Raw genomic sequence first — 22042 nt, forward strand, 5'->3', positions numbered from 1 at the left:
AACCAGCTGCTCCTCTAGAGTACTTATGGATTATTGTTTGTCTAGGCTTTTTGAACTGTAAAATGGGAGTAATAGTATATCCCACATTGATGCATTGTTGGTGGAGTTGTAAACGAATCCAACCATTTTGGAGAGTAGTTTGGAACTATGCTCAAAAAGTTATCAAACTGTGCATACCCTTTGATCCAGCAGTGTTACTACTGGGATTATATCCCAAAGAGATTATAAAGAAGGGAAAGGGACCTGTATGTACACGAATGTTTGTGGCAGCCCTTTTTGTAGTGGCTAAAAACTGGAAACTGAATGGATGTCCATCAGTTGGAGAATGGCTGAATAAATTGTGGTATATGAATATTATGGAATATTACTGTTCTGTAAGAAATGACCAACAGGATGATTTCAGAAAGGCCTGGAGAGACTTACACGAACTGATGCTGAGTGAAATGAGCAGGACCAGGAGATCATTATATACTTCAACAACAATACTAGATGATGACTAGTTCTGATGGACCTGGGCCATCCTCAGCAACGAGATCAACCAAATCATTTCTAATGGAGCAGTAATGAACTGAACTAGCTATGCCCAGAAAAAGAACTCTGGGAGATGACTAAAAACCATTACATTGAATTCCCAATCCCTATATTTATGCACACCTGCATTTTTGATTTCCTTCACAAGCTAATTGTACAATATTTCAGAGTCTGATTCTTTTTGTACAGCAAAATAACGTTTTGGTCATGTATACTTATTGTGTATCTAAGTTATATTTTAATATATTTAACATCTACTGGTCATCCTGCCATCTAGGGGAGGGGGTGGGGGAGTAAGAGGTGAAAAATTGGAACAAGAGGTTTGGCAATTGTTAATGCTGTAAAGTTACCCATGTATATATCCTGTAAATAAAAGGCTATTAAATAAAAAAAAAAATAGTATATCCCAAGGTTTTTATAAGGAGTAAATGAAATAATATTTGTAAAGCACCTGGCACAGTATCTAACCTGTAGTAGGAATTATAGAAAGGCTATTTATGTATCTATCTTCATTATAATTTATCATCTATCATCTATCTTTAATTGACATTTTTAAAGAAATCTATATTGGGCAAGTCACTTATCTTGTTTGCCTCAGTTTCCTTTTATGTAAAATGAGCTGGAGAAGGAAACAGCAAACCAGTTTAGTATCTTTGCCAAGAAAACTCCAAATAGAGTCACAAAGTCAGACACAACTAAACAATAATGCTGGAGTGCTAAAGTACTATCAGCCAAGTAAGTATAACTACTTTTCGCTCAAGAAAATGTATAGTTTGAACTTTAAAGATAGTTTTTTTGGACTTTTTATCATTCTATCAGACTGTATCCAACAAACTCCAAAGAGAGAGGAAAAAGATCTCATGTGCGTATGGCCTGTGTACTCTAGCTTTTTCTTATTTTTCTGGACTGCTAGATTCCTTAATCCTTGAACTCTAGTTTGGCCTAGCAGTACCAGTTACAAATGAAAATAAAAATATCCAGAGGAAAAATACTTACCATTTCTGGATTTTCTGCAGCTAGCTTTATCAGTTTCTCCGATATCATCTTTTTCAAGCAGCTACTCAGCAAAAAAGCCTACAAAAGCCCATAAATAAAATCTCTCTCAATAAAATACTAAACCATCAATTCTATCCCTTTCTCTGAACCACAATACAGATGTTGGTCTCAATTTGAATGTTATTTTTCCCAGAAGAGATTTTTCTTTCTCAAAATTTCCAGAAAGTTTTGATTTAACATAAAACATGCCAACATTTGCTTAACTACAAATACATACATGCAATCAAAAAATCCAACAACAGCCAAACTTACATTGTTGAGACCTTCTTTTAAAATCTCCCTATTTCCCTGCTCTCTGATTAAGAATGTTTCTTATTTTTTAAGCTACAGCAATGTAAATGAGTGTGCTGTGAGAACTGGCAACCATAAAAAAAATACCATATTTTGTCCAGTTTATTGTTGTAATTGAATCAAACTTCTCTTGAAGTTAATTCAACCCCTATTTAACAATATACATAATACTTATTGTATTGCATGATAATTAGGTATTATTGACAAATTGTTATGCTTCATATTAATATATTGGTATTAATTTTATTCAACTGGAATTTATTTTTGTTTTTGTTTTCTTCTTTTCTTAGTTCTTCTATAACTATCCATAGTATCAATGTCCATAATTTTTCCTCATACTATCTACTATTCAATCACCAACACTACCAAACAAAACCTTACGTAAATCATTTTACTTTTGAGCCCCAATTTCCTCATATATACATATATATACATATCATATAATATAATATGAAAGGCTTAGATTAAATGGCTTTTTAAACTGTGCATACCCTTTGATCCAGCAGTGTTACTACTAGGCTTATATCCCAAAGAGATTTTAAAGAAAGGAAAGGGACCTGTATGTGCCAAAATGTTTATGGCAGCCCTCTTCGTAGTGGGAGAAACTGGAAACTGAGTGGATGCCCATCAACTGGAGAATGGCTGAATAAATTGTACTTTATGAATGTTATAGAATATTATTGTTCTGAAAGAAATGACCAACAGGATGATTTTAGAAAGGCCTGGAGAGACTGACATGAACTGATGCTGAGTGAAATGAGCAGGACCAGGAGATCATTATATACTTCAACAACAATACTGTATGATGATCAATTCTGATGGATCTGGCCCTCTTCAACAATGAGATGAACCAAATCAGTTCCAAAGGAGCAGTAATGAACTGAACTAGCTACGCCCAGCGAAAGAACTCTGGGAGATGACAAAGAACCATTACATAGAATTCCCAATCCTTATATTTTTGCCAGCCTGCATTTTTGATTTCCTTCACAGGCTAATTGTACACTATTTCAGAGTCTGATTTTTTTTGTACAGCAAAATAATGGTTTGGACATGTATACTTATTTTGTATTTAATTTATACTTTAACATATTTAAAATGTATTGGTCATCCTGCTATCTGGAGAGGGGGTAGGGGGAAGGAGGGGAAAAATTGGAACAAAAGGTTTGGCAATTGTCAATGCTATAAAATTACCCATGCATATATCTTGTAAATAAAAAGCTATTTTTTAAAAAAATGGCTTTTTAATTCCCTTCTAGGGCTTACATTTTATAACTAACCCAGAAATGCTATTTTCTTACAAGTCACATAAATATATAGGTTCTGTCCATTTCCTTCTATAAATCCTCTCTACAGAAATCGATTCCCTGTCTTGAGGTCTTTCCTCACATGTGAATTTACATGGGTACAAATAGAGTACATAAGCTATCCATCCATTTTTTCTGACTATATGAGGAGTCTACTTCTTTTTCTTGCTATAGGTAAGCACAAGTCCTGTGTCTTATTCCAAAACACTGGGATATCTTCATTCTGTCTATTCACTCCCATCATCCCAGTTCTCTTCAGTATTACTCCAATACCTCTGTCCTTGTACAGTGTATACAGGTATACTCTGCTGTTTGTCTATATCTCTTGGCCTAAATTATCATGGACTATTTCTAGTGACAGAGAAAGAGAAAATAGGAAAGGAATTGTGGAGAAACAGGAAAATTGTTTTTGGATCCTCCAAATCTTTCAGTTTTAGGAAACAGAGATGGGTGGAAAGTGGTTCAGTTCAAATATTCTACTATCCCTTCTAATACAATCCTACCTGCCTTCCCTGTCCAAGGGCTACCCCTTAGACCCTAAAATAACTCTGTCATTAGGACTAGGCTTCACAGACAAGGAAAAGGCCTTTATTACCCACAAAGCATTTTCTCCCACCTGCTCACTATTGTCCAAAATGCATTTACTAAAAGATACTTTAAAAAGTCACTTGCAGTTTTACAAATAAGTCATCTCTAACATCTCTGTAGGTATTGAGGCTAAACCACCTAGACATCAATCCTTTTTCACTTTTCAAATATCACCTTTAATTTTCACAAGAATATAATATGTGAAAACATCTTCTATTTCCTCACCTCCCTCATTGCCCAACACTTTCTATTTAATGTAATATTTCAATCTGCACCCTGGAGACACAGGATTCTATCATAACATTAATCTTAACTACATTCAATTCTTAACTCCATAGGATAAGTCATTACAAATGCCTACAGAGAAAAATATTAAAACAAGATTTTTTTTTCCAGTGACTAACAAAAGATTTAAATCTCAATTCTTCATTTGTACTGACAGTACACACGCTCATGTTTCTGCTCCTCCTCAAAGTAGGCAAGTTTAATGGGAGGAGTACTTAAACTAGGAATCAGAATGCCTGAATTGGATCTCCAGCTCAGTAACTAATTAGTTCTGTGACCCTGAGCAATCTCTTCTTTCTAGGTCTTCCCTGAGAGTGATTCATCTTTAGGTAAACCCCACTTACTTGTTCCTTTGGTTATTGTTGGGGTTTTTTTTTTTTAATACTTTCCATTTTTGTCTAGCATTTATTTTATATTTTTTGAAGGATTTCTGCATCCTTAAGGTTTCTCATCTGTAAAATGATTGGGCTGTTCTAGATGAACTCAAAGATCCAGTCAAGTCAATAAGCATTTATTAAGTACCTTCTGTTTTTTGAGGTGTAGTGCTAAACACTGGGAATACAAATACAAATACAAAGTTTCTCTTTATCTCTCTCCAAGACACTTCAGATTTGGACATAGCAGATGCTCATGCATTTTCCCTGTGAGCATTTCATCTTTTAGGTAAATCCCATTCACTTTTTTTGTTTGTTGTTTGTTTAAAAAAAACAAACAAAACTTTCCATTTTTGTCTAAGTTTCATGCTTTTTGAAGGATTTCTGCATATATCTTCTCACTCCGATGACCAGTGCTAGCAGTGGAAAGAGAGCTTAGGGTCCCATGGGAGGGAAAGACATTCCTGGTGGATGAGGTATGAAAACTAGGGGCACAAGCCAAGTGGAAATCAATCCAAAGATTTGCTTAATCTTCTTTTCAAGCGCTTTAGAAAACATGTAGGTTTGGTGTTAGCTCCATCAGAGTCACCTTTTTTAGAAAAAAAAAAATTATTCAAGGTTTGATTTAAAAGAAATATTTCAGTTTGGCCTATTTGTAAAATCATGAAATTAGAGACTTCGAAGGTTATCTGGCCTGAGTGCCATCTGAAGCATTAATACCATCCTACAACATTCCAGACAAATGCTCACTCAGTCTCTGCTGGAAGAACTCTGATGATAGGGAATTAACTAATTCCAAGAAAGTCCATTCCACAAATGTTTGTTGGATGAGTGGATGAATTTTTGGATAGCATTAATTATTAGGAAAATTTCTCCTTTCTCCATCTCTCTGTTACTTTTACTCCATTTACTCCTAACTTCATCCTCTAGAGCCAAGAGCAACAAGTACAATCCTTTTTCCACATGACAACTTTTTAAAAATTTAAAAACTTCCTTGAAGTTTTGCAAACGAGTGCAGGATATTCAGGGTTTTGTTCACATTTTGGTTCTAATCTCTCTTGAAAGAATCACCTTCTCCTCCTCAAAAAAATCTCAACTGAAGAAAAGGTGAGAATCCAAAATCAGTTACAAATACTGGGATATGGTCTAGACGCAGGGGTCCTCAAACTTTTAAAATAGGGAGCCAGTTCACTGTCCCTCAGACTGTTGGAGGGCCGGACTATAGTAAAAACAAAAACTTTGTTTTGTGGGCCTTTAAATAAAGAAATTTCATAGCCCTGGGTGAGGGGGTTAAACATCCTCAGCTGCTGCATCTGGCCTGTGGGCCGTAGTTTGAGGACCCCTGGGCTCAGAGTTTCCTTTCCCACTTCCCTAGGTTATTTGTTCCCCTCTGAAAAGTGACAGTTTTTCCTGAATGGTCTATTGGGCTTCAGCTCAAGCTATGCCTCCTTTGAGGGTGCAGCCTGGTGGTCTTTGGATCATATTAACATAACTTCTTGGTCACCTAAAGTCATCAGAAGGAGTCAGGGCCCTTCATACTCGGCAGATGTCCAAGCATCTTGAGAGTCACCACACCATGGTCTGTTGTTCATGTGGATTTCCAGATAGAGGCAAGAAGCCATGTGTACCCAAGCTGAGTGCTTCATTGTCTTGTTGAATATCTTTTCTTTATCATGACCAAGTAACCATCCTTTAAACTGTTGAATAATCTATAAGTGTTTCATTTCCTTTCAACACCAAATCAACAATAATGAGAGGAACCTAAGTTAGACCCAACCATTACAAGTAATCTATGAACACACCTACACTCTTCAAGCTTTGCTCAAAACACAGTATGTACCCCCAATCAAATCTTTTACAAGATCCTAGTTCATTCAATTTGAATTTAACTCCTGATATAGTATGTTTAAGATTCCAGTGGCTTATACGAAAACAACATTAAATTTTAAATGAAGTCATTCATTTCTAGGGAATTAAAAAGTTCTTACATCAGAACCACAATCCTGCTTCTAGTTCAGGTCAATCTTCACCCTTTCATTATGGTTCCCTGCACAAATTCTGAAAAGCATGCTTGGTTTGGCTCCTAGCTCTGGCATTGGGCAATTGGCTTGACCTTTCTGTGCCTCGATTTCTTAGCTTGCAATGAGAGCATAATAAAAATTATAGAAGCATAGATTTAGATCTGGAAGGGATCTCAGAGATCATCCTCTTATTTTATAAGTGGGGAACCTGAGGTTTAAAAAATGAAATGATTAGCCCTAAGGTCAAACAGATATTAATTAATAAGCAGAACCAAGATTTGAACCCAAATCCTGACTCCTGGAGTTTCCTGACTCCAAATCCAGCACCATCATGTCTACTAGCAATTTCTTCTACTAATATAATCTTGTCTAATCTACATCCCCAACAATTCTATTGAGTTCTTTGTAAAACTTGAAGGCACTAAGTTTAAACTATTAATTGTTCCTCTTTAGTTCACCCTGGTGAAGCAAGTAACATTTCAGCCAGTGACTTTGACCACATTCTTCTATTATATCCTCACCTGTTTGGTGTAAATGGTGAACCACTGCCAACTGTTGTTGCTTTCATTGTACTGAAACTTGAGCTCCAGATTCTGGTTGAGGGTTTGCTGGGGACCATCTTCTTCCTCAAACAAAGTTCCCTAAGGAAGAGAAAAGATGACACTGTTCATCATCTTGCTTGGGGACTTGCTCTTTCGGACATTAGTCATGTAATCAAATGAGGTTTCCTCTCAAAGAGAGCAGACAAGGGTTCCTGGAAGACATCTCTTAGATAATCCAAGATAGAGGATTCACCAGCCCTCAGAGTAATAGGGGAGTCTGTTGTTTGCTTTGAGGGAGAGTAGAAGGATGCTTGGGCAGCTACATGGGCAGTGGATAGAGTACTGGACTTAGAATCAGGAAGGCTCATCTTTATGAGTTCAAATTTGACCTCAGACACTAACCAGCTATGTCCCCAGACAAGTTTGCCTCAGTTTCCTTATTTGTGAAATGAGCTGGAAAAGGAAATGGCAACCCATTCTGGTATCAGTGGTAAGAAAACTCAAAATGGGGTCATGAAGAGGTGGCTAAGACCCAACAACAATAACAGAAAGATCCTGCCAGAATTCTAGTAGCTTGGGCACTTGGAGCAGATTTTATTCCCATAGCTAGGAAATTTTTCATTACTCAATAAGCTGGCCCCTCCTATTTTTCTTCTTATATCCTACTCCTCCTTTGCTCTTTGATCCAGTGGCTTCCTTCACTTTCCTCAAACAAGACACTCTATCTCCCACTTCTGCTTATTGTCACTGGCTGTCCTCCAGGCCTAGAATTCTCTACCTCCTCCTAGCTTCCCTGACTTGCTTCAAGTTCCAGCTGAAATTCTACCTTCTATAAGAAGCCTTTTCCAGTTCTGCTTAATGCTCATGACTTCATTCTATTATTTCCAACTTATCCCATATATATGCTCTGTTAGTACATATCTGTTTGCATATTGTCTCTCTATTAGATTGTGACCTCCTTTAATATCCCAGTGCTTATCCCAGTACCTGGCACATAGTAGGCACTTAGTAAATGTTTATTGACTGCCTAAACAAATGACTGGCAGAGAGATAATAATGATGATAACAACAGCTAATATTTTTAACTTTAAAATTTAATATTCCTTTTCTAAATTTTGAGTTTTCAAATTCCCTTTCTTCCTCATCCTCCCCACACTGAGAAGGCAAACAATATGACACCTATTATACATGTTAAATCATGCAAAACATATTTTCATATTAGCCATGTTGCAAAAAAAAGGGGGGGGGGGAATAAAGTAGGAAAAAAAGTATGTTTCAATCTGTACTCAGAGTTTATTATATCTCTTTCTGGAAGTGCACAGCATTTTTCATTGTGGATTCTTTGGAATGATCTTGGATCACTGTACTGATCACTGTAATTGCTAACATTTATATAGCACTTACTATGTGCCAGGCACTGTGCAAAGTGCTTTATGATTATTATTTCATTTGATTCTCATAATAACTCCTCTTTATATCCTCCACTTTTATCACCTCCACTTTATAGTGAGAAAACTGACGTTAATTGACTTACTTAGGATCACAGAAGTAATAAATAACTGAGGCTTGCATTTGAACTTAGCTCTTGCTGACTCTAGACCAGATGCTCTATTCACTGAGCCATCCAAGTATCAGCTCAAATGAGAAAATCCCAACTGTACTTATTACTTAGCTATATACTTCAGTTTACTCAAGTACAAAATAATAGGATTAGGTTACATGATTTCTAAAGTCCATTTCAGTTTTTAATTCTAGGAGGCAGTGGGACCTAGTAGAAAGAACACTGGATTTTGAGTTAAAACACATGGATTCAAATCCTGGCTTTGACATTTTATTACCTGTGTGACTTTGGATAAGTCCTTGTAGGCCCCAGTTTATACATCTGTAAAATAGGGAGTCCTAAAATCCCTTAATGGCCTTCAATCATGATATATCCCTTAAATGCCATATTTCCTATTCTGATCTCTCACTATTGGGAAATGGGGGCAGGCGGTGAATTTTAAATCACAAGTAGCAAACTTCCATTTAGCTGGATTTTTTTGTTTGTTTTTTAAGGCAATCAGGGTTAAGGGACTTGCCTAAGGTCATACAACTAATAAGTGTCTAAGGCCTAAATTGAACTCAGGCCTTCCTGTGCTCCATCCACTGCACCAAGGTGCCTGGAAGATACTTACAAGGAAGGTAACCTGCCAGGATTTTATCCGGCTCATCTTGAAGTTAACCTCTTGCGTCTGATTGTCCGGCAATTTTATGTAGCAGCTGATCTCATTGTTGCCTACTGACACAGTAACCACACAACCAGGTTCTGGGTAATCACAGGTACAAGTATCTAGCTGCATGTATCCATAGTGCTGCACTTGCTGGGCCAGCTCCAAAAACTGCATCAAATGAGAGTAACAGTCATTACAAATGTCGTTTAATTAGTGCTTTGTTTTAAAAAATTTGCCAAACACTTTATACATAGTGCCTCATTTGTGTCTTGCCACAATCCTGCAAAGTGGGCACCACAGATATTATTCCCATTTTATAGATGAGGAAACTGAGGATCAGAAATTAGAAAGATCTGTGAGTTTCAGAGGTAGGATTCAAAGTTAGGTCTATGAGTCTGGCACTCTGTCCAGTACGGAAGGGGGAAAAATAAATAATAGACCATTTGAAATAAAGGGCAAGTGATATTAATGGATGTATTTGATGGATGTGTATTTGAATAATAAGAAGTAATAATACCACTAGGAAAATTTGTAGTAAAAATGCTTTATTCTTCTGAACAACATAGATTTTTAAAAAATATATTCATAACTGACACCTTCTTCTTACTTGCCTTATCTGAGAGGACAAATAAAAGTGAGCAAATAAAAGTGAGCTGGGATGGACTGATGAGTTCTCAGATGCCCATTTGCCAAGTTTTTACAAAAACACTGTTGTTTTCCAGAGCTCTGAGAGGTCCAGGTCTTGTGTCACATGCAGTGACATAGATACTGATCCCTTGAAACAAGGATAAATTGGGGAGGGATGAAAAAAAATATAATTCCACCCTTTGAGATAACTGAGGGAGAAATTTTACATTGGGAAAAATGTTTAATTTCTTCAGGCTAATAGGATATTTTACTTATTTTCCCATATGTGTATGGCAGGGGGATGGTGGAACTAGTACATGCTGGCCTGAATGATCCAAATTGTTAAATTTTCAGTGTGAACATTTACACTTCAGAAATCAGTTTTAAAGTAGGGCTTGATGCTTTGTTTTGTTGATCATCCAAACTTAAGAAAGTGATGGAGAAAGTATTAATAATGCAGATTAAACTTAAAAGGTGTCTGGTGTACATTCTACACATACACATAGACAGACAGACACACACATAGAGAGAGAGAGAGAGAGAGAGAGAGAGAAACCAGTGTTTACACATTTAACCAGAATATCCATGCTACAAGGCTGCTTTAGGTGATGGGAGTTGAGAAGCAGATTTTGGAAATGAAAATTCAGCAGGAATAAGTGGAGTAGGAGGGAGAAAGAAAGGGAGAAAGAGAGAGAGGAGGTAGGAAGAGAGCAAGGGAAAGAAGAGAGAGGAGAGATCCAGAGAGATCCCAATAGTATACATGTGGAAAGCACATCAGATCATCCTATTTGAAAAGTTCAACTTTTGAAAGTACTATTAAGTTGTAAGGAGCACATTTTATTTGATCTTAATATATAACAGTGTCTTGTGTATGTTAGATATTTAATAAATGTTTGTTGAAGTCTAACATTCTTTTCTTTGTAGATGCAAATAATATGACACTTAAATTATTTAATTCAAATTAAAGAGGAACAGATTCCACATCTCCAGCCTCCATACACATGCATGTGTGAACATGAGGATGTGTGCATGCATCCCTGCCCCCCCACCCCATACTTTTATTTAAAAACAGAAAAATTCACTTCTTCTCCACTGAAATGCCCTAGCAAATAATTTGCTCAGAATATAGCTTTCCAAAGTCTACAGTTTTCAGGTAATCTCTGACAAGACATTTCTCTTCCTCATTGGCCAAAAGTACTCTCTCCCCCTTTTTTCCTGGAACTTAATTTTTTAAAAATCAATTCTCTCTCTTACCCTTTTTCTTGGTAACCCCCTATCCCACCTTTTAAATCACTAGTGACTCTCAAACTTTTGACATCCTATTTTATTTCTTTGCTTTTCTCCCTTCTCTCTTTCTCAAAAAAATCAAATGTACCTTCTTTTGTGTATGTGAAAGAAAGAAAGAAATAAGCCTTTCTTGTACCTCTTATGATATCTAGAGGCAATGAAGTATACTGAAAAAAACAACAGGCTTGTAAAATGCTGGTTTACATATACTTTCTCCAGAAGACCATTTGTCCCCATATGAATTTTGCTTTGCAGAGGCTTCTCTTCCTTGAGATTCACCCTTTCTCCCACCTTCATTCACCTGCCTCAGCCTCCGTGTGGCATGAAAACTGAAACTAGGGAAGATCAGTACTTAATGATTTGGGATTTCTTGAACTGACTCAATATTCAAGATTTGTCCCCTTGTCAGGTTTATGAGAATGGGCACGTATGCTCTCCTCCAAGGATTACAGCTGCTATTTGGCATAATTCAAAGTCCTAAGGGATGCGGATCAAGGTTGCCAAAAGTGATCCAACCCCCTAAAAGAGATCCAGAACTAACCAGATCCAGAATGATTTTAGAAAGAGAATTATTAGTAAGAAACATGACTCTGAGGAATTCAGGAATTCACATTTAAAGTGATGCAGAGTGAAGTAAGCAGAATCAGGACAATATAAATAATGACAACAATCACATAGTGGACAGAAGTCAAGCAGATTCATCTTTGTGTGTTCAAATTCAGTCTTAAATACTTACTGTATGATCCTGGGCAAGTCACTTAAATCTACTGTCCTCAGTTTCCTCATGGGGGGGAAAATGAGATGGAGAAGGAAATGGTGAAGCACTCTAGTATCTTTGCCAAGAAAATCTTAAATGGGGTCATGAAGAGTTAGACATGACGGAAATAACTGAATACCACCGCAACAATGTACATGGGGAGAACAAATGAAATGGAATAATTATAATAACCAAGCTTAATCCCACCAAAAAGATAAGAAAACACAGCTTCCCCTTTTTGTTGAAGCAGTCAGAAGACTGGGTGGGAATACTGTCAGACACAGACAATGTGTTGGATGGTTTTGCAGAACTAGTTTTTTAAATTATCTTTTTAAAAAAATATTTATTTGTTTTATTTTTAGTTTATGGAATAAGATAATTATTTCTTTAAAATAGTATAATAAAAAAGTAACATTGGTACATAAAACTAAAAATGTATTATGTATAACTTGACATTTGTTTTAAATATATAATAAAGCTATCATTTATTTTTATTATATATTACATGATATCATATTTCTTTTTATAAAATGATCTTTTAGAGGGAAAGATTTGCTGAGTAGGAGAAAGGGGAAGGATATGTTTGGAAGCGAATCTGAAACTTACATTTTTGAATATGGTCACTGTGGATTTATTTGGCTTGGCTTGGCTTGGCTTATTTGTTGTAAGGGTTTGGAGTTGCTTTTTTTTCCCTTCTCTGTTTTTGGTTGAGAGGGGTGGAAAAGTTAAGGAAAGGTAGCAATAGTAACACAAAAAGAAAAAAAGAATGTTAAAAAAAATTTTAAATGGCATCTGAAGGAAGCACAGACAAGCAGGGTAGTTATAAAAGTAACACTGAATTTTTTTTTAAAATTAAGCCACGTGAAATGGAATTTCACTGTTACAAAAACAATTTTCTTTTTTTGTTCTGGTATATATAGATAAGTATATACCTATCTATATATAATGATATGCTATATAAATAGATATTTATATAAGTGTATTAAATATTAATATTAAATATTTTAAAAGATATCAATGAAACTTCTGAAAATAAAGTTTTAAAAAGGGAGGGGAGAGGGGAAGATCACTCACAAGGCAGTCACCAAATTGTACTTCAAGAGAGCCTTATAAAGCATTTTTAAATATGTTCGTTGAAATTACAGAATCTTAAGAGAATCCTGCATTTTACTTTTCCTTGGGACTCTTCAAACTTAGAAGGGAGCAAACCACTAAGAGATCCGGCCACCTGTGGAGTTTCCAGTTAACTCTGTGGCTGCAAAAGGAAAGAGACTCCCTCAGCACAGGCTTTCTCTGAATCTGACCTACTTTGGAGGACTTTGCTTTGGAGGCTTCCCAGAGAAATGTCTGTCTCTGTACAGTGTTAAGTAAGCCTTGGCTGGAAAGTACATTACCATTTCATGAGCACATTTTCTCTATTGGGATTTCTTAAAGCACATTTGGATACAAAAATCATAACCCATAAAACAGGTCAATCAAGGAGTAATTACTTGAATTTTAAAAGAATTCTTCTGTATACACTAGAATTCACATAGCATTCTTATAAATAATAAGGTTCCATCTTTTATTTAAAAGGTGATCAGATTTACACACAAGCGTCCCAGATGATGTCATCATGGCATAATGGATAGGTCACCAAACATGGAATTAGAAATCTTGAGTTCAAATTCTGTTTAAGACACTATGTGATCCAGGGTAAATAACTGTCCTATGCCTCAGTTTCCTCAGCAGTAAATTGAAGGGATTGGTTTTGTTCACTTTTATGGTTCTGTATTACTCTAAAATCTAGTATCTATTGTGAAAAATAGGTTCCATCCATATTTCTTGATGCTTTAAACAGTGGAAAAATACAATCTAATAGAAACTAAAAGTCAGTGAAAGAGAGGTTATTTGCCATCTGTTAAAAAAAAAACAAAAAACACAAACATCCCCTTTAATACTGCTTACATTAAAATCCAGAAACAGCCTCAGTTCTGGTAAACTGCCTAAAGCTTATTCAAATAGATTGTTGTTATGGGATTTTTTAAAAAGTTGATATGGAATTTACCTTTATCTGGTTTTCTGCTTTCCTCAAGGTCTCTAATTCCTGCTTTTGCTCTGGTGTTGGTTTGGCCCAGTTTTTTTCAATTTCCTGAACTGCCTGAAAAAAATTTACATTGTAAAAATGAGTAATTTCCCTAAAAGCAAAGTTTTTCAAATTAGGCTGAGAAATGGGATGTTAGTTGGCCCTCTTTGCGCAATACCTTCATCAAAAGGCCCTATCATATTGAGTTTTTATTTGTTTGTTTTTGTTTTTGTTTTTTTAAGAGTACCAGATTGGAGGCATAGTGGTCACTAACAGGCCCAATTCCATTCTGATTGGCATGGGAACTTTAATCTGATGGCGGCATTTGCCCTTCCATAGGCAACTTGGAAGCTCCCCATCCCACATACCTCTCCTGGGCTCATTACATATACCAATGCTGACTTTAGATTTGGCCAGCTAACAGCCCTGAGCAAAAAAAAAAAAAAAAAAAAAAAAAATTCTCTAGGCCCATCCTAGCCAAGTGTGTACCACCAATCCGGGTCTGTTCTTGTCAGATATCTTGCCCTTTAGCTCTGGAAGTCCTGCTTTAGTCAGTTTGTACCTCCTCCCCTGAATTTTTAAGTTTCTTATATGGGATATTTTACTTCCTGGCTACCCTCTTGCCAGTCACCTTTGGCTGTCGTACTACTCCCACCCCCATCCAATTCTAGAACCATAATCAAATCATTACTGTCACTGCTTTTGAAAAGGACCCTCCTCATCCTCACAACCATCCAAAACATAACTCTCATTCTCGGCTACCATTTCTTTCTGTGTATTTTGTGTTTCTGTTTGAATGTAAGCTACTTGAGGACAGGGACTGCCTTCAGTTTTCTATTTTTATCTACTATGTTTAGCATTGACACACAGTGTTTAATGAACGCTTTGTAATTTATTGCTAAAATACCAATATGCAGATCCATCCTTTACACTAGAAACATGATACTGATGACTGTATATGTATAATTTATTGGATTACTTACTGTCTTGGGAAGGGGGGAAATAAGGAAGGAAAAGAGAAGAATTTGGAACACAAAATCTTACAAAAATGAATGTTGAAAATTATCTTTACATCTAATTGGGAAAAAAATACTATCAAGTACCAAAAAAAAAAGCATGTTAATGAATCCTGGCCATAGAACATAAGCTGTAACACTTAAAACTGCACTGACTTTTGGAACACTCAATATTAGAATATAATCTTTTTATAAAATTCTGTATCATTCACTTGCTTGGTATTGAGTATAAGTGGACTCTCTTTGGTTATAATTTGTCTTTTATCCATATGTTCTGTCATCTTCTATTAAAAGGTAAGTTCCAATATCTCATGTCACTGTATTCGCTTACACATATAAGCCCTATGTCTTATTCTTGCAGGCTACACCAGATGTTTGTTGAGACTGCTAATAGTCACTTCCTAACAATTCCTAACAGTGGAAATTCAAGTCACTGTGTTACCTACAACTTTGTAGTATTTTAAAGTCAGGCATTGGTAAGCAGTTGGGAAAAGCATTTTGAAAGTTTTCTCTAACTGTAAGCTGTAGAACAGTTGGCAATTTATGTTGGAGAGATCTTTCTCAGAGGGAAATTCATCACCTGAGAGCCAATTCTCATGATGCACCTCTCTGAAGAGAGAGAGAGCTTAGTCATTGGACAAAAGATGGTGTCTGTGATGAAAACTTGGATACTGAAGAACCCAAGACATAGTGTGGATACCATGCTAGACCTGGAGTCAAGAAAATCCAAGTTCAACTCTTGCCTCAGGCACCTATTAGCTGTATGACTCTGGACAAGTCACTTAAGCACTGTCTCAGTTTCCTCATCTGTAAAATAAGGATAATAATGGCATCTACGTTGTGAAGATAAAATAAGATAGTAATTGTAAGACACTTAGCTCAGCACTTGGAACATAGCAAGAGCTATATAAATGTTAGTTATAAATGGTATTAGCATATCTAAAGTACTTCATGAACTTTAAATTGGGGACAGCTAGGTAGCCCAAAGGATAGAAAAGCCCAATCTGGTGTGAGGAAGAAGAGTTTAAATTTGACCTCAGACATTTACTAGCTGTGTGACTCTGGATGAGTCACTTAACTCTATTTACCTCACTTTCCTCATTTGTAAAATGAGCTGCAGAAAAAAAATGGCAAACTGTTCTAAAATCTCTGCAAAGAAAATCCAAATGAGGTCACAAAGAGTTGTAAATGATTGAAAGGACTGAATAACAACAACAAAATAACAAGAAATCCAGCCTGCTCCACTTAGGATCTCAGACTGAGAAATGGAAAGAAGCTCAGACACCATATGGGTTGATCCTCTCATTTCCCAGCTGAGGATGCCCTGGTAGAGAAAGTGACTTGTTTGGAGCCACACAAGTTAAATAATGTAGCAGAAATAGGATTCTAATTCAGGTTTTCCAACTTCAAAGGAGAGGGAAACGGTGGAAAGTGAGAGGAAAAGGAAGAGGGAGAGAGTGAGAAGGAAGGGAGAGAGGGGGAGAAAGAAAGAGACAGAGAGAGAGAGAAAGAAAAAGGAGAGACAGACAGGAGGAGAGAGAGAGAGAGAGAGAGAGAGAGAGAGAGAGGGAGAGAGAGAGAGAGAGAGAGAGAGAGAGAGAGAGTATGTGTGTGTGTGTGTGTGTGTGTGTGTGTGTGTGTGTGTTATGGTCCAGATCCGTCACTGAGGAAACCCTCTCAACCAATGCAGATCAGCAACTGCTTCAACACTTAAATCTGAGATGCCTGACAGATTAAATAATTTGCTTAGAGTCACACATGCAGCATGTGTCAGAGACCTATCTCTATTTAAACCTTACAGGTCTTCTCAACTGTATGACAATAAAAATGAAAATTCACCATAATTACTGTTGTGTTTGAGAGAGAGAGAGAGAGAGAGAGAGAGAGAGAGAGAGAGAGAGTTTACAACGAAGATAAAAATAATGTATAATATAATTGGGAGGCATCTAGGTGGCTCAATAGCACTCTAGGCCTGAAGTCAGGAAGACCTGAATTCAAATTGGTCCCCAGACACTTACTAACTGTATGACTCTGAACAAGACACGTAATCCCTAATAGCTTTAACCCACTGGAGAAGAAAAAGGCAAAATATTCCAGTATCTTTACCAAGAAAACCTCATTAACAGTATTATAGCATAATGAAAAGTCAGATATCAAAAATTATTGTATATTTGAATTCTATATGTGGATTATTGTGTTGTATAATTGTCAAAAATTATTGTATATTAAATTCTATATGTGGAAATCAGAACCAATTCTAAATCCCATAGGAATATTTTCATAAGGAGAGGGGATTAATGAAAAGGCAGGATGCTCAAAATACCTAAGAACTTATCAAATAAGTCACAGTTATGACCAACAATATGTTGAAAAAAAATCTACAATATTTTAAAATGTGTTCTGAGTTTGATTATGCTTCAATTCCTATCATGTAGACATAAATGAATTCCCTAGGTTGGTTATAAAGACCTATATTTTTCTATAAATTGAACTTAAAACTATTATGCTAACAATAAAGATAAACTTTCAATCAGCAATGTAACTGATATTTTAGAAGGATTTTAGAAGGATGGTTTCAATGGACCAAGTTTTAACATGTGTCCAAGAAATAAAATCCAATAAATATTTATTGAGTACTTGCTATAGATAAAGCCTTGTGCTCAGTGCTGATACCTTCTTTTTCTCTTGGTAAGTTTTTACTTTATCGAGCAAGAATTAAAAAACCTTCCATTGAGACTAGAACTACATTCAGAGTAGCACTTTGAAGCTATAGATTTAACAGGGGTCCTCAAACTATGACCTGCAGGGCCAGATGCAGCAGCTGGGGACTATTTATCCCCCGCACCCAGGGCTATGAAGTTTCTTTATTTAAAGGCCCACAAAACAAAGGTTTTGTTTTTACTATAGTCTGGCCCTCCAACAGTCTGACGAACAGTGAACTGGCCCCCTATTTAAAAAGTTTGAGGAACCCTGCATAGAAAGTCAAAATTGGGAAGCCCTTTGAGTTTATCTAGTAAAAGCTTCTTGGTTGACTCCTCAGGTAAGAAAACTGAGGACTGAAGAGGCAGTCACAAGAATCCACAGCTAGTAAATGGCATAGCTGAATTTTGACTAAATATTCCTATACCTAGTTCTAGTTCTTCATCCACTATCCTATCCCACTACCTGTAACTGGTTGTTGTTTTGGAAATAGTCAGTGACTGAGAGCTGATGATGAGATGAAGCACTACCTCCAAGATAGAGCACAGTCATTAACATCAGAAAGAATTGAGTTAGAATCCTGTCTCAGACATTTAATAGCTGTGTAATCATGAGACATTCATTTGACCAATATTTAGTCTTTTTTTCTCTTCTGCAAAATGGGAATAATAATGTTCTCAGTAATTACCTCCCAGGGTTTTTGTGAATTGAAATAACATAAAAAGCTTTGTAAACTTTAAAGTGCTTTATAAATAGCAATTACTATGATACATTTTTCAATAGAAAAATTTTTTAAAGAACTAATCTAATAGTTGAATCTTTTACCCTCTCCTATCTCTTTAATTTATTCAAACTATAACCAGGTGTTGAGTATCAGACCTAAATAAAAGTCATCAGGAAATAGATATTAGTGTGTCTCTCTCACCCTATCATGATATAAAAAGTGGGCTGACACTTTTCTGACATCCAGCAGAAAGTATCAGATTATTTGAAAGCCATAAAAAGAACTACCTTATCATTAACATGGACTTTTAAAAAAAGGACTGGGAAACATTTCTCACAGATCTACAAAAATGGTATAATTTTCCTTCGAAGTTCAGGCATCTATGGAAAAAAAATGAATGGCCAACCATTGAGATCTGATATGTGTCAGATTGAGGCATTAGGAAATTAATGGAGCAGCAAAATAGAAAACAACGAAAACTAGAGACCACAAACAACAAAAATTTGTTAGGAAGAAACATGTTATAAAATCAGCTCAATTATTTAGGGCCTAATAATATGGATTACACAGAGATTTTCCTTCCTTTCATTATCCAGTTCATCTGCTGGGTGATTTCTTTTCTTATGAGAACTTTCACCAAGTACTGATGGAAGAAGAGGGATGAGGGGCAAGTAATTAGGCTAAAAGATTAAAACTTTTTTGGTTTATCTTTTAGTTGGCTAATTATTGCTTGATATGGGAAGTGAAAAGGAAGATGATACTCAAATGATATTGGAGGAATAACAATTTTCATACTACTTCTATACTCTCACTCTCATCTCCCACTAGTCTTCATAATGAGGAACTGATTATAAATTCAATAAAGTTCCTATTAAAATGGAGGATGAATGAACTATACAAGAAAAGAGTTTATCTTTTCTTTTATTGATTGCAAACTGAAGTACCTAATAATATTCTCTACTAAAATCCTGTTTGGCTTGCAAAGCCTTTTATAACTTTATCCTTCCCATTTATCCAATTCTTATACCTTATTCCCCATAGTCTACTGCCCAGTATATTTTTCTCACAAAACACTCTATTTCCTGAAAACTGAGTATTTTCACTAGCTGTCCCCCAAGGCCAGAAATGCTCTACCTTCTCATCTCTGCCTCCTAGTATCTCTGGTTTCTTTCACATATTAACTAAAGTTCCATTTTCTGCAGGAAGTCTCTCCTCATCCCTCATTCTAGGGCCTTCCCTCTGAGACCACCTCCAATTTCTCTTCTCTCTCTCTCTCTCTTTATATATATATATATATATATATATATATATATATATATATATATGTAGTACATTGTTGTTTGCATGTTGTCTCCTCCATTAGACTGTAAGCTCCTTGAGGGCAGGAATTGTTGGGTTTTTGCTTTGCTTTGTATTTGTATAAGGTAGTCCTTATAACATCCAAAAACTCAGAATGCTGATGATGTCCTTTTACCTGACCATACAGCAAATTCACAGCAGTTTGGCAATCCATAAGCACGGAGTCAAGGGATGGATCCATATACCTGAATAATTCAAAAGCAATAAATAAATTCCTAAAACTTGGCTGGTAGAGAGCAACAGAATATAGAATATGGATGAATAATTGCTTCCTCAATCACAAATCAAATTCATGAATATGTGGATAGGAGTTGGGGGATGATGGAGAGGAAAAAAAAGAAGGGAGACTGGAGAGAGGCTAGACCTTAAAAATAGAGCAATATCCCCATCTTCTTCATCCAACAATTTAAAGTTGCAAAAATAAGAAAGGTACGGATTAGGGAAAAAAGATTAGGAGTATAGGAGCATTGATTTGGAGCTCAAAGGGACCTTACACACAGTTAGGTAGTACAGTAGTTAGAGCAACAGGCCTAAGTTCATGAAGACTTGAATTCAAATCCAGTTTCAGACACATCCTAGCTGTGTGATCCTGGGCAAGTCACATAACCACTGTACAATGAGGATAATAATATTACCTACCTCCCAACATAGTAAGGATAAAATGAGATAATATTTGAAAGCAATTTAGTAACCTTAAGATACTTTATTAATGCTAGCTACAGAAATGCAAATTAAGGCAACTCTGAGCACTTCATACCTCTCAGATTGGCTAAGATGACAGGAAAAAATAATTACAAATGTTGGAGGGGATGTGGGAAAACTGGGACACTGATACATTGCTGCTAGAATTGTAAACTGATCTAACTATTCTGGAGAGTAATTTGGAGCTATGTCCAAAGGACTATCAAACTGTGCATAACCTTTGATCCAACAGTGTCTCTTCCAAACAGATGATAAAAAAGGGAAAAGGACCCACATGTGAAAAAGTGTTTGTGACAGCCCTTTTTGTAGAGGCAAGGGATTAGAAACTGATTGGATGCCCATCAGTTAGAGAATGGCCAAATAAGTTAGGGTTTATGAATGTGATGTTATTATTCTATAAGAAATGATGAGCAGGCTGATTTCAGAAACGTGTGCAAAGACTTATATGAACTGATGCTAAGTGAAGTGAATAGAATCTAGAGAACATTGTACACAGCAACAACAAGATTATGTGATGATCAACTATGATGGATTTGGCTCTTTTCAACAATGAGGTGATTCAGGCCAATTCCAATAGATTTGTGATGGAGAGAGCCATTTGCATCCAGACAGAAGGCTATGGGGACTGAATGTATATCACAATGTAATATTTTCATCTTTGTTGTTGTTTGCTTGTTTGTTTTTTCTTTCACTTTTTCCCCATTTTTTGATCCAATTTTTCTCATGCAGCATGATAAATGTGGAAATATGCTAAAAGAGTTTTTAATCTATATTGGATTATTTGCTTTCTAGGGGAAAGGGGAAAGAGAAAAATATGGAATATAAGATTTTGCAAGGATGAATGTTGAAAACTTTCTTTGCATATATTTTGAAAAATAAAAGGCTATTATAAAAAAATAATAATAAATAGTCCAATGACCTCATTTTACAGCTAAGTAATCTTACAACCCAGACAGATGAAGTGATCACATAGGCAATAAGTAGTTGAACCAGGTCCTCCCATTCCAAATACATTTATTTACCTTTTTCCCTTTGAGAGTCATAACTTCAAAGATGGTTTTATTGATGTTGATATTCAGTAAGGAAAGTCAGTATGCTAGTAGATAGAGAGCCCACCTTCATGGCATGTATCAACTTTGTAATCTGGGAAATTCCCTTGTCTATGCCCTCAGGATGCTAATTTCATAAATGGCAAGGCAGTTGCTGATTTTGTTTTGGAGATTTCCTCCTGGGAAATTCCCTAAATAAGAGCTTTTCAAAGTATGGTAGGGGACCCATGAAGTCAAAACTATTTTCATAATAACACTAAGATATTTTCACTTCTTGTATAGGAAATATAGATCATAATCAACATAAGCAAAAGCTCTTTGAGGTCCTCAATAGTTAGGTATAAAACCCAGAAGTTTGAGAATTGCTACCCTAGGCCAATCAAATCAACAAGTCTAACCCTTTCACCATAACATGTAGTAACAGGAACTCATTGAAAAACAAATTATTTCTGTACTTCAAGAATCTACAGTTTTTTGATGAGGATGCTTTCTCCATGAGTGCAAATGGCAATATTCTTTATATCTTAATAGATGATTTTATTAGCTAGATTTAA

At 36.0% G+C, this 22042-nt stretch overlaps 1 protein-coding gene across 1 annotated transcript in view; it reads right to left on the reverse strand.

Annotated features, from left to right (window-relative positions):
* SNX31 (sorting nexin 31) overlaps positions 1-22042 on the reverse strand; it is a 74633-nt gene that overhangs the window by 9614 nt on the left and 42977 nt on the right. The window contains exons 8-12 of the mRNA XM_031947060.1: positions 19853-19922; positions 13921-14013; positions 9167-9370; positions 6972-7091; positions 1528-1605 (exon numbers count right to left, since the gene is read on the reverse strand). Coding sequence (XP_031802920.1) covers positions 1528-1605; positions 6972-7091; positions 9167-9370; positions 13921-14013; positions 19853-19922 — 565 coding nt within the window. The remainder of the gene's footprint in view (positions 1-1527; positions 1606-6971; positions 7092-9166; positions 9371-13920; positions 14014-19852; positions 19923-22042) is intronic.

This window comes from Sarcophilus harrisii, chromosome 1 (assembly GCF_902635505.1).
Source record: "Sarcophilus harrisii chromosome 1, mSarHar1.11, whole genome shotgun sequence".
NCBI classification, from domain to species: Eukaryota; Metazoa; Chordata; class Mammalia; order Dasyuromorphia; family Dasyuridae; genus Sarcophilus; species Sarcophilus harrisii.